At 39.1% G+C, this 16,451-nt stretch overlaps 1 pseudogene and 2 gene segments (V, D, J or C); all 3 read right to left on the reverse strand.

Moving 5' to 3' along the window:
• Positions 1–1,356: 1,356 nt before the first annotated feature.
• Positions 1,357–1,965, reverse strand: LOC108695620. The segment is given in 2 exon segments: positions 1,357–1,793; positions 1,885–1,965. Coding segments are annotated over 2 exon segments (450 nt in total).
• A 7,461-nt stretch (positions 1,966–9,426) lies between these two features.
• LOC108695621 lies at positions 9,427–9,934 on the reverse strand. The segment is given in 2 exon segments: positions 9,427–9,761; positions 9,853–9,934. Coding segments are annotated over 2 exon segments (354 nt in total).
• A 3,923-nt stretch (positions 9,935–13,857) lies between these two features.
• Positions 13,858–16,167, reverse strand: LOC121400896 (annotated as a pseudogene).
• Between the last annotated feature and the right edge of the window lie 284 nt (positions 16,168–16,451).

Raw genomic sequence — 16,451 nt, forward strand, 5'->3', positions numbered from 1 at the left:
ATCGGTCAGGGTTGATTTTGACACGACCGATCCTGCCGGAGCCCATTGCGCATCGTAATCGGATTGTTCAGCCATACGGCCGGACAATCCAATTACCCCCGATATAGCCATGCTCATTAATGGCATATCGGGGAAAGATCCGCTTGTTTGTCGATGTTGCCAAACAAGCGGATCTTTGCGTCTATGGCCACCTTTACTCAAATCACTCTGCAAATTGGCAGCATCCTGCATGAAACCCATAGTTCTGCACAATTTTATATAATTAGTAAAAAATAGAAACAGTACTTTCAATTCCCACCTCCAGGTCATTAATAAACAAGTTGATGGACTTCAACCCTAACAGCCAGTTGAATGTTGAATGAGGCAGAATCTGCACATGGATTGAAATGGCAACAAAGCCTTTAGGAAAGCCATTATTATATTATTTTTTTGTAATACATCTTAATTCCTAAAACAGTCAGTGCCTTTCACATGGGTAATTTTTATAAAATATTGGAGATCTCCTAGTGATCCTACATAATAAAATAACCCTAAGATATACAGGCAGCATTGAGAAGTGCCCAGCAGCTTCTGGGTTTGCTGTCATAATACTGAAAATTTAATCTGATTGGTTTCTATTGGCAACTGCAAAGTCTACTATATAATATTGGTGCTGTCAGGAGTATGCTGATGCTTTGATTGGATGCCAAGGTGCATAAGCCAGTAGTATCGGATTGCCGGGTAACTTTATATAAAAAAAGTTTTGTACCTGTGTTAATAAATAGCTCCTAGAAATATTAGCAATTTAAATAGCAATGTCTGTGTTTGTCCTATGTCTGATGGTTACACATAGATAGAATCTTGTGGCTAATTCTGTGCCCAGCATCCATTTACTAATCAAAAATAAACAATATGGAGCCTTTTTATTATGCTGTGTAAAAAATGGTGACAGAATTCATCACACTTTGCCAGACATTGTATGTAAAAAAACTACACACTTATCAAGTTTTGTACAGCGTTGATTCATCAGAGCTTGTTATGTGGCTTTTCCAGAGTACCTTCCGAGAGAACTTGATTGCCACTTAAATTTTCCCTATTGACTATTGGATTATGAGAGGTCTGAAGTGGTGTACAATTACAACATCAAATCTGGCATTTATTTGACACAACTTTTACATAGTTTTTATCAATATTTGTTTAACACAGTACAATTAATAAGCCCCTTTGTGTACAAAAAGTATACATTTTAAATATATCTAATGTTTTTATTAGAAATAAAGAGAATAAAATAATATCAAAATATTTTCTGCCTTATAAACTTCTGGTTTTCTTATCATTCTATTTTAGCATAAGATTGTTACAGTGAAAACAAATAGGCTTCTTGCATGTTCCGTTTGTTTTGCCTTAAATATGGGTGGTGAATGGACTTTTGTTGCCCCCAACTGGAGAATCATGGAAGGACAGCATTAATGTTTTTTGTTGCACTGCTCTGAGACTATTTGTCACTGTGTCTCTAGCACAGTAATACACGGCAGTGTCTTCAGTTTGTAGATTGTTCATTTGCAGATATAACTTGTTGTTATTATTGTCTTTGGAGATGGTGAATCTTCCTTTAACTGAATCAGCATAGTGTATGTTACTTGCATCATAAATACTAGACAACCATTGTAATCCTTTCCCAGGAGCCTGTCTAACCCAGTTCATCCAGGTGGTACTGAATGTGAAGCCAGAGGCTGTGCAGGACAGTTTGTGAGACCCTCCCGGCTTTATCACCACTGGCTCTGACTGGTCAAGTTGCACATCACAGTGACCCCCTGGAAAAGATGAGATACAGTATAATGATATTTTTTAATAAAATGTTATGAGATTTTTGGAGTTCTAATATTCCATAAAGAACATTCTTACCTGACAACAGTGACAATAAAATAACAAGAAACAACTTCATATTGACAGTGTGAGCTATTGGACTGGCAGTTGGATGCAGCACATCTGATTTCTCTGCTTTATCTGGGAACTGCAGGTTTTAAAGAACTCAACAGAACATTTGAACATTATTTGCATAATGCTGCCAGTGATTATATAACAGGCATGAGTTATAGATCTTCTTATGAACATTATCTGGACCTGTGGTTACCCAGATAAGTGGCTTTCACATAATTTGGGTCACCATACCTTAAAGGGGTGCTTCACCTTTAAGGAAACTTGTATTATGTCATAGAACGGGCAATTCTAAGCAACTTTTCCATTTTATAGTGTACCTGCTCTCCCATAAAGCAGAGGCACAGGACTCCTGTAGTGCCACATGCAAGTAAATGCATGCTAGATCTCATGCAGTGGTAGAAAAAAGCTAGACCTGTATGAGTTAAGTAAATCATAGCTTTACTGTACCCTGTTTTAACCTTGTAAAAGCAAACTGCGGGTAAAAATTAGTCATTGTAAAATACACAACAAATCTTTTTAACTGCTAATTAATCAGATGAAAGTTATTATAGAATTGTCCAGACAGGTATAATGCTGTTACCCTGCTTGAATTTCTTGCAGTATATGTACAAACAATCCCTACTTTGTTTAAAGGGGAGTGGATTTCTTAGTAGTTTTTTGTGGGTGACTCAAGAAGATCTAGTGTTCTGTCTGTACCAACGATATGATCACAGTCTCGGTGTAACAACACTTTTTAATCTATATTTATATGTGTGCATGTGTATATAATTTATGTATTCTACTAAATTTGATGGACAGTTGCCTTTTTGTAACCCATATTGACTAAATAACTTATGTATCTTTTTTAAAAAGAGAAAAAAAATCAAAATCAAAAAATCAAGCTCCAAAGCAGGAGAGTTAGACTTCCTAATTTAATCTTTGTTCAAACACTGTTAAAATAACTGTCCATTTACTAAAGTCCATTATAAAATTTCAGGTTTTTTTTCACATAATGGTACTCTCCAACTGACACTTTTGTGACAATTCAGCATTGTTCAATGATAATTCTGATGCTAGTAAACCTTGCAAAACAGTAACGTAGATGCTATAATAGGCAATGCACATTCTTTCCAGTGCTTGAATTGGGGCGGGATGCGGCGGGATGGCATCCCGCTACTTCTTTTTGTTGAGTAATTTCCATCCCCTCAGGCGGGATGGCACATTTTAGAATACCGGAGCTAAAATTCTTTCCCCGGGCCGGACGGAGCTTTTTATTTTTTCAGCTCCCTCCAGATCCCTGAGGAGGGATGGCCAATGGGAGGGCTCTACTACTGGAACCGCTGCAGGGGCAGTCTTATTAGGCCGAATTTGGGTGCAATTGGCTGGAACCCAGTACACGATCATCACTCACCCCCATGTATTGGTCAACGCTGTCATCGTCGGCGTCATCGACGCATCACACATGATGACGGACCACAACTACAACTCGACATCAAGTACGTGGGTAGAAGGGACCGTTAGGTACTTTTGCAGCCTTCCCGCCCGCCGCATGCACCACAGTCAGCGCGCAGACTGCGCAGGAACAGGCTCATTGCTCCGCTCTACAGGTATTGTCTGCCTCTAGTTTTATAAAAGTGCTGGAAACAACAATCATAATCCACCCTGCTCCCTGTCTGTCTCCCTGTCACACCAATATCTCACTGCCTTTCTTTGATCCTCTTAATGGGAGAAGCACAATCCTCCTTTGATGAATACGGTACAGCAGCTAGTTGGCGTCCGCCTGAGGTTCGGCTAAGCAGTAGCTGTACAAAAGATACTTGGAAGGGAGCGCTAGTGTGTGCAGTTAGCTGCTGATGCTGGCAGGAGAGGGCACCGAGCGCAGCTGTAGACTGAGCGAGCGCAGCACCTGGGCATTACTGAGCTGCATGCAATCCTGTCACGTTATATGGGGGCAAGTTTAAGGCATTACAGGGATTCGTTCAGGCCGCCGTCTCCCAATCACTGTCCGCTTATAGAGAAAGCCCAGCAAGGGATCAGATTAGGTGAAGTCCGTGCCGGGGTATGCCAACATACTTGGGGATGTAGAGAGAATAATGAGAAAAGCCCTCAATGTTATTTGGAGAATTCCTAATAATTCTTTAACTCTGTTTTAAATAAATACATTATTATTTCTGGACACGGAGGACATCTGAAAGCAATGCTTATTTAGAAGACATCTTCTTGGAGTTGGATTGTGACTAGTGCTGGGTGGAAAGAATATTTTGGTTTACAGTGTGACAACTACATTACTATGTATGAGTGGGCACAGAGTCCTATAGCACTGCAGAGGTGCATGAGCCAAACTGCCCTTGTGTGTAATAGGGAGGGTAGGGGAGTTAATGTTTATAGGTCCTAAATTTGTTGCAGATTTTTTATAACTCATACCAACAAATCAGCAAGCCACATTTACCAGTCACCTTTTCAAAATCAAACGTCTGGTTAATTGCTATGGGTTGCTACGCTTTGGCAAATGTTTGCCAGTTTTAGACCTGGTAAATCAGGCATAAGCCACTGCAAGCCCTCCTGATGCTGCTTAACTACAAGCTCTCACAAGCAGCTAAAGGAAGCTGCTAAAGCACTGAATTGAAAACCGTAAGGTGACAAGAGAAATTGGAAACTGGAGTAATAAATATTACAGTGGAAACAGAGAATGATTAAGCAATGTATTTTTTTAAGTTATGATACTGGCATAGCTTGTTAAGCTTTTTTTCTCACAGCTACACTAACCACATATTGCCTGCCTCCTACTGGTGGAACAGGAACTAGACTGCTGCACTGCTATGATCTCTACAGGATTTTCTAGTGCCTGGTCTTTAGTACAGCTGAGATTACTTCCAATAAAAACCAGTAATGGTTGATTTATGGAGAGGTTCCATTTGTTTCTACTTTGCAGGGATAGTCTATGATTTTACAACCCCAGTATCATATGGCACAGTAAACCTCTGTATTGAATGGTACAATAGTGACCCTTGGCATAAGAGTGCTTAGTGATTACCATCATTAAAGGACAATGAAAGGTAAACTAAAAAATTAGCTAGAAATGTTGTACATGATGTTTTGTGCTTCTGTACCAGCCCAAGGCAACCACAGCCCTTTAGCAGTAAAGATCTGTGTCACCAAAGATGCCCCAGTAGCTTCCCATCTTCTTTTCTGCTGATTCACTGCACATGCTCTGTGCTGCGGTCACTTACTGAGCTTAGGGACCCTCTCACAATATACAGTACACATAGAATAGAAATGTCACAATATAAGGCTAATTAGTAATTAATACAGATAATTACTACATGGCAGCACAGAAACCAGTGCAATTAGAATCAGAATTTAATAATCAGCCCTGTAACATCAGCTTATATTACAGGCCAACCTAATTTTCTGCTGGATAATTACTGACGACCCCTAAGCTTAGCTTCTCAACAGCCAATCAGAGCCCACTGAGCACAGACACTTTCCAAGATGGTGAACCCATGTGACAAGTTTGAAGTCCTGGATCATTGCTGCTATTGACAAGCTGAAACTTTAGGCTGGTGTAATAAGTGCTGTATATAAAACATGGCATTTTTAACCCTATTCATTTTTAGGGTTTAGTTCTCATTTTGGGTATTCGTAACCTACAGGATTAAATTGCTCAGAGACTTGCATAAGACACTGGGTCCAGATACAAGGAAGACTGTGAGATAGAAGGTATAGTAGGGAGAGATGTGCCTATAGTAACAGTGGGATAATAGTCTCTGGAAAGGGAGTGTGACTGTGGGATAGCAGGTATAGTAGGGAGAGATGGTGTCTATAGTAACAGTGGTATAATAGTCTCTGGGAAGGGAGTGTGACTGTGGGATAGCAGGTATAGTAGGGAGGGACGGTGTCTATAGTAACAGTGGGATAATAGTCTCTGGGAAGGGAGTGTGACTGTGGGATAGCAGATATAGTTGGGAGAGATGGTGTCTATATTAACAGTGGATAATAGTCTCTGGGAAGGGAGTGTGACTGTGGGATAGCAGGTATAGTAGGGAGAGATGTGTCTATAGTAACAGTGGATAATAGTCTCTGGGAAGGGAGTGTGACTGTGGGATAGCAGGTATAGTAGGGAGAGATGTGTCTATAGTAACAGTGGATAATAGTCTATGGGGAGGGAGTGTGACTGTGGGATAGCAGATATAGTTGGGAGAGATGGTGTCTATAGTAACAGTGGATAATAGTCTCTGGTAAGGGAGTGTGACTGTGGGATAGCAGATATAGTAGGGAGAGATGGTGCCTATAGTAACAGTGGATAATAATATCTATGTATTGGTGGTATTTATACATGAAATTGCCTCTGTGCCACTGTGATATGAGTTCTGTGGGTATTTATATATGAAATCCTGATTTATTCCTGATTTAATTCTTGATTTAGTGGGGGCGTGGCCACAAAAGGGGGCGTGGTGTTTATCACCATATATTGCACAATGGCTGCCATTGTTTTATAGCTTGGATTTCAGAAACAAACTGTGAGTAGATTCTACCAGGGAACAAAAGGGTCTGTGAGATGGATTAACATAACATTTTAAAAAAAATCATCCCTATGTCGACAGAATAATAGACAATCAAGTGGCAAGGTAAAAAGAAAGTCAAGAAAATACTTGTTTGTTTCCACCAATCATTGGAGCTGGGCTATGATGCTGCAACCAGGGAAGCCCCAGGATGATTTAAGCTGGTCATAGACTCAAAGATCCGCTCATTTGGCGACAGCGCCAAACGAGCGGATCTTTCCTCGATATGCCACTAACGGCATGGCTATATCGGGGGTAATCCGAACGTCCGACCATATGGTGGAACGATTGGATTATGATACGCCAAGGGGCTCCGACGGGTCGGTTGGGTAAAAATCAAACCTTCCTGATCTATATCGTGGCCAGATATCGATCGGGAAGACCCGTCGGAAGCCCCCATAAATGGGCAGATAAGCTGTCAAATTGGTCAAAACGACCGATATCGGCAGCTTTATCTGCCCGTGTATGGCCACCTAAAGTTGCAGGGCACAAATACAAAACATGGTATCAGTTCTTGATGATGAGGACTACTCACCCATAACAGCAGCAATAGGCCCAGAACAGTCAAAATATAAGCCAAAATTTAAAGTCATGCAATAGACAATAATTTGCACTTGGCAAAGTGGGTGGGAGATTTATTAAAATTTACATCCAGGATTTGCTGCATTTTTGGAAAATTGTGGCAAAAAAAATATCACAATTGAAACGCTACTTGAAAAATCTCACCAAAAAAATCACAATAAAAAAAACCCACAATCATTTTTTTTGCTGCAACTGCTGCAGATTTCTTAAATCACAATTATACAGAATTAGTAATGTTCTGCCTAAGACCTTTCAAGATGTCAGAAATATCGGTAGGAAGTGTATTTTTAGCCTTCAAGCAATGTACCGTATTCTCTTTTATTTAAGTCCCATTGTTTTGATTGTGTTTTTCCTTTAACTCACTTGAATTTTAACAAATGCATCCCTTTGTGTCAAAACAAGGGCCAGTGATGGGGTTGGAAATTATGCCGTATACATTCTTAACCCCAACCGTGACAGTCTCCCCTCATAATTTAAGTCTTCCGTCCCTCTAACCAGTTTAGTTGCACGTCTCTGCACTCTCTCCAGCTCATTTATATCCCTCTTAAGGACTGGAGTCCAAAACTGCACTGCATACTCCAGATGAGGCCTTACCAGGGACCTATAAAGAGGCATAATTATGTTTTCATCCCTTGAGTGCATAACCTTGCATTTATCAACATTGAACCTCATTTTCCAGTTTGCTGCCCAGTTTACCAACTTAAGGTGGCCATAGACACACAGATCCTATCGTACCAATCGAGGATTTATACGATTTTCGGATCGTGTGTGGCATGTGCTGACATCTTTCGCCCGGCGGGATCAGTCGTTTGGTCGATCGGTCAGGGTTGATTTTGACCCGACCGATCCCGCGGGAGCCCATTGCTCATCGTAATCGGATTGTTCGGCCATACGACCGAAGAATCCGATTACCCCGGATATACATGCTCGTTAATGGCATACCGGGGAAAGATCCGCTCGTTTAGCGATGTTGCCAAACAAGCGGATCTTTGCGTCTATGGCCACCTTTACTCAAATCCCTCTGCAAATTGGCAGCATCCTGCATGAAACCCATAGTTCTGCACAATTTTATATCATCAGTAAAAAATAGAAACAGTACTTTTAATGCCCACCTCCAGGTCATTAATAAACAAGTTGATGGACTTCAACCCTAACAGCCATAAAATAAGTTGTTTCTTAGTTGAATGAGGCAGAATCTGCACATGGATTGAAATGGCAACAAAGCCTTTAGGAAAGCCATTATTATACAGTATTATTTTGTGTAATACATCTAAATTCCTAAAACAGTCAGTGCCTTTCACATGGATAATTTTTATAAAATATTGGAGATCTCCTAGTGATCCTACATAATAAAATAACCCTGAGATATACAGGCAGCATTGAGAAGTGCCCAGCAGCTTCTGGGTGTACTGTCATAAGATTGATAATTTAATCTGATTGGTTTCTATTGGCAACTGCAAAGTCTACTATATAATATTGGTGCTGTCAGGAGTATGCTGATGCTTTGATTGGATGCCAAGGTGCATAAGCCAGTAGTATCGGATTGCCCTGGTAACTTTATATAAAAAAAGTTTTGTACCTGTGTTAATAAATAGTGATGGGCGAATTTGCGCTGAAAAATTTGCAGCGAATTCGCGCCTGGCGAATAAATTCGCCCATCACTATTAATAAATAGCTCCTAGAAATATTAGCAATTTAAATAGCAATGTCTGTGTTTGTCCTATGTCTGATGGTTACACATAGATAGAATCTTGTGGCTAATTCTGTGCCCAGCATCCATTTACTAATTAAAAATAAACAATATGGAGCCTTTTTATTATGCTGTGTAAAAATGGTGACAGAATTCATCACACTTTGCCAGACATTGTAATGTAAAAAACTACACACTTATCAAGTTTTGTACAGCGTTGATTCATCAGAGCTTGTTATGTGGCTTTTCCAGAGTACCTTCCGAGAGAACTTGATTGCCACTTAAATTTTCCCTATTGACTATTGGATAACAATTACAACATCAAATCTGGCATTCGGATGGCATAAAAACCTTTATAAATTTGCCATTTATTTGACACAACTTTTACATAGTTTTTATCAATATTTGTTTAACACAGTACAATAAATAAGCCCCTTTGTGTACAAAAAGTATACATTTTAAATATATCTAATATTTTTATTAGAAATAAAGAGAATAAAATAATATTAAAATATTTTCTGCCTTATAAACTTCTGGTTTTCTTATCATACTATTTTAGCATAAGTTTGTTACAGTGAAAACAAATAGGCTTCTTGCATGTTCCATTTGTTTTGCCTTAAATAAGGGTGGTGAATGGACTTTTGTTGCCCCCAACTGGAGAATCATGGAAGGACAGCATTAATGTTTTTTGCTGCACTGCTCTGAGACTATTTGTCACTGTGTGTCTCTAGTACAGTAATACACGGCAGTGTCTTCAGTTTGTAGATTGTTCATTTGCAGATATAACTTGTTGTTATTATTGTCTTTGGAGATGGTGAATCTTCCTTTAACTGAATCAGCATAGTGTATGTTACTTGCATCATATATACGAGACACCCACTGTAATCCTTTCCCAGGAGCCTGTCTAACCCAGTGCATCCAGTGATCACTGAATGTGAAGCCAGAGGCTGTGCAGGACAGTTTGTGAGACCCTCCCGGCTTTATCACCACTGGCTCTGACTGAGCAAGTTGCACATCACCGTGACCCCCTGGAAAAGATGAGATACAGTATAATGATATTTTTTAATAAAATGTTATGAGATTATTGGAGTTCTAATATTCCATAAAGAACATTCTTACCTGACAAAAGTGACAATAAAATAACAAGAAACAACTTCATATTGACAGTGTGAGTTATGGGACTGACAGTTGGATGCAGCACATCTGATTCCTCTGCTTTATCTGGAAGCTGCAGGTTTTAAGGAACTCAACAAAATATTTGAACATTATTTGCATAATGCTGCCAGTAGTTTGCACTTGGCGAAGATGTGGGTTGGAGATTTGCTGCATTTCAAAAAATTGTGGCAAAAAAAAAAAAAATCACAATTAAACTCTACTTGAAAAATCAATAACAAACCCCACAATCATTTTTTTAGCTGCAACTGCTGCAGATTTCTTAAATCACAATTGAACAGAATTAGTAATGTTCTACCTATCATGATGTCAGAAATGTCGGTAGAAAGTGTAATTTTAGCCTTCATGCAATGTACCATATTCTCTTTTATTCAAGTCCCAGTGTTTTGATTGTGTTTTTCCTTTTATTCACTTGAATTTTAACAAATGCATCCCTTTGTGTCAAAGCAAGGGCCGCTGATGGGGTTGGAAATGATGCCGTATACATTCTCCGATGTCATATCCCAAGACATCTACTAATATTTCCTAGGAAATCAATGAAAAGGTCAATCCCTCACTATTGGCATGGACACCTTGTCATCAGATTCATATTGGCATACATCAGCACAAGTATAATATACCTAAGCTTTGATAGGGATTATATCAACAAGAACAGAAAAGTACTTACAGTATCTCTTAGATTATTAGTTATATATAGTTTAGATAAAGAATTCAGAAACCTATAGCAATATATCAGTAATATATAAGCAGTACTGGGCCAAGAGGTATCCTGATGCAGGAATGCTACATCCTGGATGGAACTAATTATGCAGGATAATTTTGTGTCATCTGCAAACACTGATACATTACTTACAATGCCCTTCTCATTAATGAACAAATTAAACAAAAGTGGACCCAATAAAGAGCCCTGAGGGCTGACCTTAAATAGGGCAGAGTCAGCCCTGATTGGCTGATTGCAACTAATCAGGCAGCAGCTGGGCTTGGGCTGCAGAGGCTAATCAGGCTGCAGCTGGGCTGGGGCTGCAGAGGCCAGGTAACATACAGAGAGCAACCCTACAGGCTGCTCACCTGGCTAAATGGTTAAGGTATTGAGCAAGAAACTCTAAGGTCCCTAGCTTGAATCCCAGCAATACCTGACAGACCAATCCTTCATAAAGCCATGCTGATTGCTGCTCACAATGCCATTCCCTAGGACAACATTTTGAATGTGATCCTTTAACAAGCCTTCAAATAATTTGCCCACCACAGGTGACAAATTTACTGGCCTGAAATTACCAGGCTGAGAATCTCCCTTTAAATATAGGTATGACATAAGCTTTCCTCCAATCCATAGGTACCATATGAGATGAAAGAGATTCTGAGCAAATCAGAAATAGAGGCTAGTCTAAAACTGAACTAAGTTCTCTTAGAGTCTGGGGGTGTATGCCATCTGGCCCTGGCACCTTGTTCACATAAATGTTTAGAAAAGCTTTATGAACCATAACCTGAGTCTGCCTGTAAAGATACCTGGTGGTCCAGTGGTACAGCAGAGCGCCTGCAGCCGTCTCTTTCTTCAATCTGATGCACGTGTTAAAATGTGTTGGGTGCCGAGCATGACATCATAGCGCGTGGTGCGAAAGTCAAATATTTGAAGGGCCCTCAACCTAATACTAATTGCCCAACATAGTTCTATTATAAATAGTTCTTGGGTGCAATTTCTAATGTTTTCTGACCCAGCCTGTCCCTGATCTTGTCTAGTTTGTTGCCTGTCCTGACTGTTGCCCGTTTATTGACTACTCTCTTGGATCCTATTACTGTACGGCAATATTGGGGTTTTTGACCTGGCCTGTGAGCTCGATTACACTCTTGTCTCCTGATTGTGTACTGCAAGGTGGCTCAAAAAAGAAAGGTGTCAGAGTCAAAGGATTAGAGAGTATCTGTGAGTAATACATTTGTGTAAATTACCTGCTGCCACTACTTGTTCATGGAGTGTACCATCTGAGCATGCACCTTGAATACTGTATGTGAAGAAAGTGACCATTGAGAAGTGTACCATCAGTTCAATAAATCATTTGGCTGTTTTAAAGAACCACTGGCGCCCAAAGTTATTTGATCAAGAATGACTTATACCAGAGTGATATCCCTTCCTCCATACCATAAGTGGGGGGCCCATCTGAAGATAAATTGGGGAATGAAATAAAAGTCGGTAACGGAAAAAATATTCGCAATGCGAAAAGTTATGCCTTTGTGCGAACAAATTTGCCTTTGTTTCGAATTTAATATCGCTTTTGCAACCTGGAAACTGTTGAGCGACCACTTCAGACACTGGAAGAAGGTTTTTGAATTTTATAGTTAGCGCCAGTGCACAGTGAGTGTAATAAAACTTCTTACTGAAAAAGTTGTTATGTTTACTCTAAAAGATTACAACACCTTCAAGCACTTCTTAAAAGTGGGCACTGTGCAATTACAATTCAGAGTATTACATTGTGAAATTAGACTTTTTATTCTTATTTGTGCCAATTCTTTTGCTCTTTGCGACTTTTATTACATTCCCCCAAAAGAGTCTAGTTATAGTGTGCCTACGGAGCGTTGCTGGGAGTTGGACCACTTGCCCAGGGTCTGGAACCAGTATATAGTAACACAAGGAAGGTTGAGGCAAAACCTAACCCATCCACCTGTTACACTACCTCTTAAAATCAAGTTATCCGAAGAAATGTAGAGCAGATGGAATAAACAGCTTAAAGGCAGTAATTTCAAACTGCAACGTTTTCTTTTTCTTTTATTTTTTTATTTATTTTTATTTTTTGATAAAGGGTCTTTTCCCCGAAACATGTAGTATGTGTTTTACACTTCTAAAATAAAAAGAAAACTTTGCAGTTTGAAATTACTGCCTTTAAGCTGTTTATTCCATCTGCTCTACATTTCTTCGGATTACCTTGGGGGTTGCACAGACTCCTGGAATGTTTACAGCTATATGAACGGTTTATAAGTTACGTTGGAGCCAGAACCCTGTTTTCTTCATAAAATCAAGTTATCTCTTAGATAAGGGGTGCCCAAAAGGTAGATTGGATCTACCAGTGGACCTTTAGCTGGTGATCAGTAGATCTCAAGACAAATGTCAATAGTGATGGGTGAATTTCTCTGTTTTGCCTACTCCTAGTTCTGGTCCTGTATATAAGTTGGAATTTTCTCCAAGTTATGGTGGCGATCATTGCCTGTCCTGTTGCTGCAATATATCTGTAGTCAATAGTTTTTGACTAGATTGGACTCATTTATGACTATAAGTGCTAAACTACATAAAAAGATGTGATGTCTTTGAATGACATATAAGTTAGTGGAGAAGCATTGGATGGAGACAGGCCCAGATTTTTGGCAAGGTCACAAAGGCCCAGGCCAAGGGCAGCACACTTTTAGCAGCAGCATGCTGCCCAGCCGCATCTACTGCTACTCACCGGGACACCCAGAGCATGAAGCAGAGCAGCGGTAAGATATTGTGTACAGGTTGTTTGGATGCGTATTTTAGAAATTTGGTACTGGATGGTATATATATATATATATATATATATATATATATATATATATATATATATATATATATATATATATATATATATATATATTTGGTACAATGTTGTATTCATTGTGGCAGCCTCAGGTCTCTTTGCTCCAAAACACAGAACATAGGCTTCTGGTAATTCTGCAACAGTGCCTAAATGAACCCTGTTCTATATATAAATTTCATCTTGTAAATCTCTGGAAATATTTTTACCAGAAATAAAAATATATAAACATTTTTTTTCTGTACTAACCACCTATGATTAGTATACATCATTATTGTTTTCTTGAGATTCTTAGAATATTTTTGGTGCAGTACAAGATTGCTTCTTGCATGCTAATTTTGTTTTACTTTACAAATATGAGACGTGAATTGAATTTCATTGCCCTCAAGTGGAGCACCATGGAAGGACAGGATTAATATTTTTGCTGCACTGCTCTGTGTTCTTTTGTCACTGTGTCTCCAGCACAGTAATACACGGCAGTGTCTTCAGTTTGTAGATTGTTCATTTGCAGATATAACTTGTTGTTATTATTGTCTCTGGAGATGGTGAATCTTCCTTTAACTGAATCAGCATAGTATATGGTACTCCCGCTACCGCTTATAACAGACACCCACTGTAATCCTTTCCCAGGAGCCTGTCTAACCCAGTGCATCCAGGTGCTACTGAATGTGAAGCCAGAGGCTGTGCAGGACAGTTTGTGAGACCCTCCGGCTTTATCACCACTGGCTCTGACTGGGCAAGTTGTACATCACAGTGACCTCCTGAAAAAGATGCAACATAATGATAGTTTTTAACAAAAATTATAATTGGAATTATATTATTCTATATCATTACAACTTCCCTACCTGATAAGCATGACAGGGATATTAACAAAGCAAGCAATGACTTTATATTGACAGTATGAATTATGGGTCTGGCAGTTGGATGCAGCACATCTGATTCCTCTGTTTTATCTGGGAGCTGCAGTATGTTTAAATAGCTCAACAGAAAATGTGAATGTTATTTGCATAATGCTGCCAGTTATTATATAAAATGGATGAGTTATGGATCTTCTTCTGAACATTATCCAGGCTGTGATCAGTATAATGATTTAATGAGCAGTGTCTTGCTACATGTTTTTAAGAAATAAATATCCATACAGTCCGAATAACATAAAACAATAAAGAGTTGAAATTATATTAAAAGTGCTGTGAAGATAGTAGGCATCAAACAACAAGCAAGTAGCTACAGGACAGATTCAGTTTTATAAGAAAATATAATCTCATGATTTATCATGAAAACTTCATTGACGTTTACAAGCTGAATTGTTTAATTGATTCTTGTCCTGTGTGTAAAATGCTTTGAAGCTACATATAAACCACATTTTCTCATGGAACTGAATCTTATGATATGAATAGTTCATACGAGATCAGAGACCAGCTCCATATTGTTGCTACTATTATTCCCACTTTCTATCTGGTAATCCCTATAGCGTACAATAAACAAGGCAGTTATTTAGGAATGTTAACCTTGGTAAAACAAGTTGCAGTTAAAACTTGAAAATACTCAATCAATTATTGGAATACTTAACATAGTCGCCATCCCGTGAAATTCATATCATAAGGGGACCCAGCTGCATAGCACAAAGTTATGTAAACAGCACAAACTACATAAACAATTATGCAATTTATGTAGCTTCTGGAAGAACTTGCTTGCCTTGCTTAGAAATGTAAGTAATCTATTTAGAAGCTTATGTAACTTACATCTCAAGCAATAACAAGCAGAGCAGTGTGACAAGGGCAGGCAGGAGTATGGCTTTCAACTTGCTGTAAACTCCACATTTCCCCAGTGAATTAAAAAACTTTGGATAAATTCCACTAGCCACCAATGAATTGACTAATTGAACTATTGAACTGAACTAATTATTATAGAGTTATATCAGCTGTTTATATTAGGATCTATTTACTAAATTATATGAGCTGTCTTCTACATGAACTAGTTAATGACTAGAATGACTAGTTAATGGGCCCCAAAGAAAGATCATCGGGCCCCTAAACTTTGGGAACATGCTATTTTTTTTAAGGGTGGTGGCACACTGCTACTTGGGTAGATTAGTCGCCTGAAGTCACCCAAAGTTGACTCATGAGTACATTTCGGGCGACTTCAGAAACCGAAGCGTTCTGAGCACCATCCCGCCAGCGATTTACATTTTAGCTGGCAGGAAGGCAGTTCGGGGAGATAAGTCACCCAAAGAAGAGGCGATTTGTCACTGGGAGAGTAATCTCCCTAAGTACCAGCGTAAATGCCTAAATGTTTATTGCAGCTGATTATCCCACTGTGCCTCCAGTAGTTCTTGCCCCCCCCCTAAGATGTATGGATCAGCTTAACTCTTCCTTGTAAAATAAAAATGCTTAATGGTGAGGACAACTTTCCTTTTTTCTATCAGATTCCAACTGTGTTATGCTTAGAAATGGTTGATCACATGATGCAAAAATGATGTTAAGTCCCCACATCTGATTTCTAAGAAGTCACAGAATTTCCCATGTAGGAACTGAACGTTTAACAGAAATAGAAGGTCAGATTTATAAAAGATTCCTCCCAAGAAAGTTTTTAACAAGTTAACAAATCACCTGTGTCAATTCATCAAAATGACTAAGTTTAATGGGTATCAGAACTTAATGCAACTCTTTAGAGCACTAACATCCATTTTAACCTCTTCTCCCAGAGGCAGGCCTTCCTCCATAGCTGTGACAAACACTTTGACCCCTATTGAACCCGGAAAAACTGGCGGGCAGGTTGTTGCTCATCCCATTGCTCTCCCGGAAAAGGCAGCTACTTCCTTTCCTATTCTTCTATTTACCTCACTATCCCCTCATCAAGCCCTTCCTCTCAAGATGCCTTATGCTTAACCCTTAACATTATTAAAATTGCCTTTATTATAGCAAACTTTAAACAGAAAAAGGTAACATTTCAACTCTTTGCAACTCCTTTTAGCCAAATGCCAAGCTTTCTCTGAATACCAAATGT

This window comes from Xenopus laevis, chromosome 1L (assembly GCF_017654675.1).
Source record: "Xenopus laevis strain J_2021 chromosome 1L, Xenopus_laevis_v10.1, whole genome shotgun sequence".
NCBI lineage: Eukaryota > Metazoa > Chordata > Amphibia > Anura > Pipidae > Xenopus > Xenopus laevis.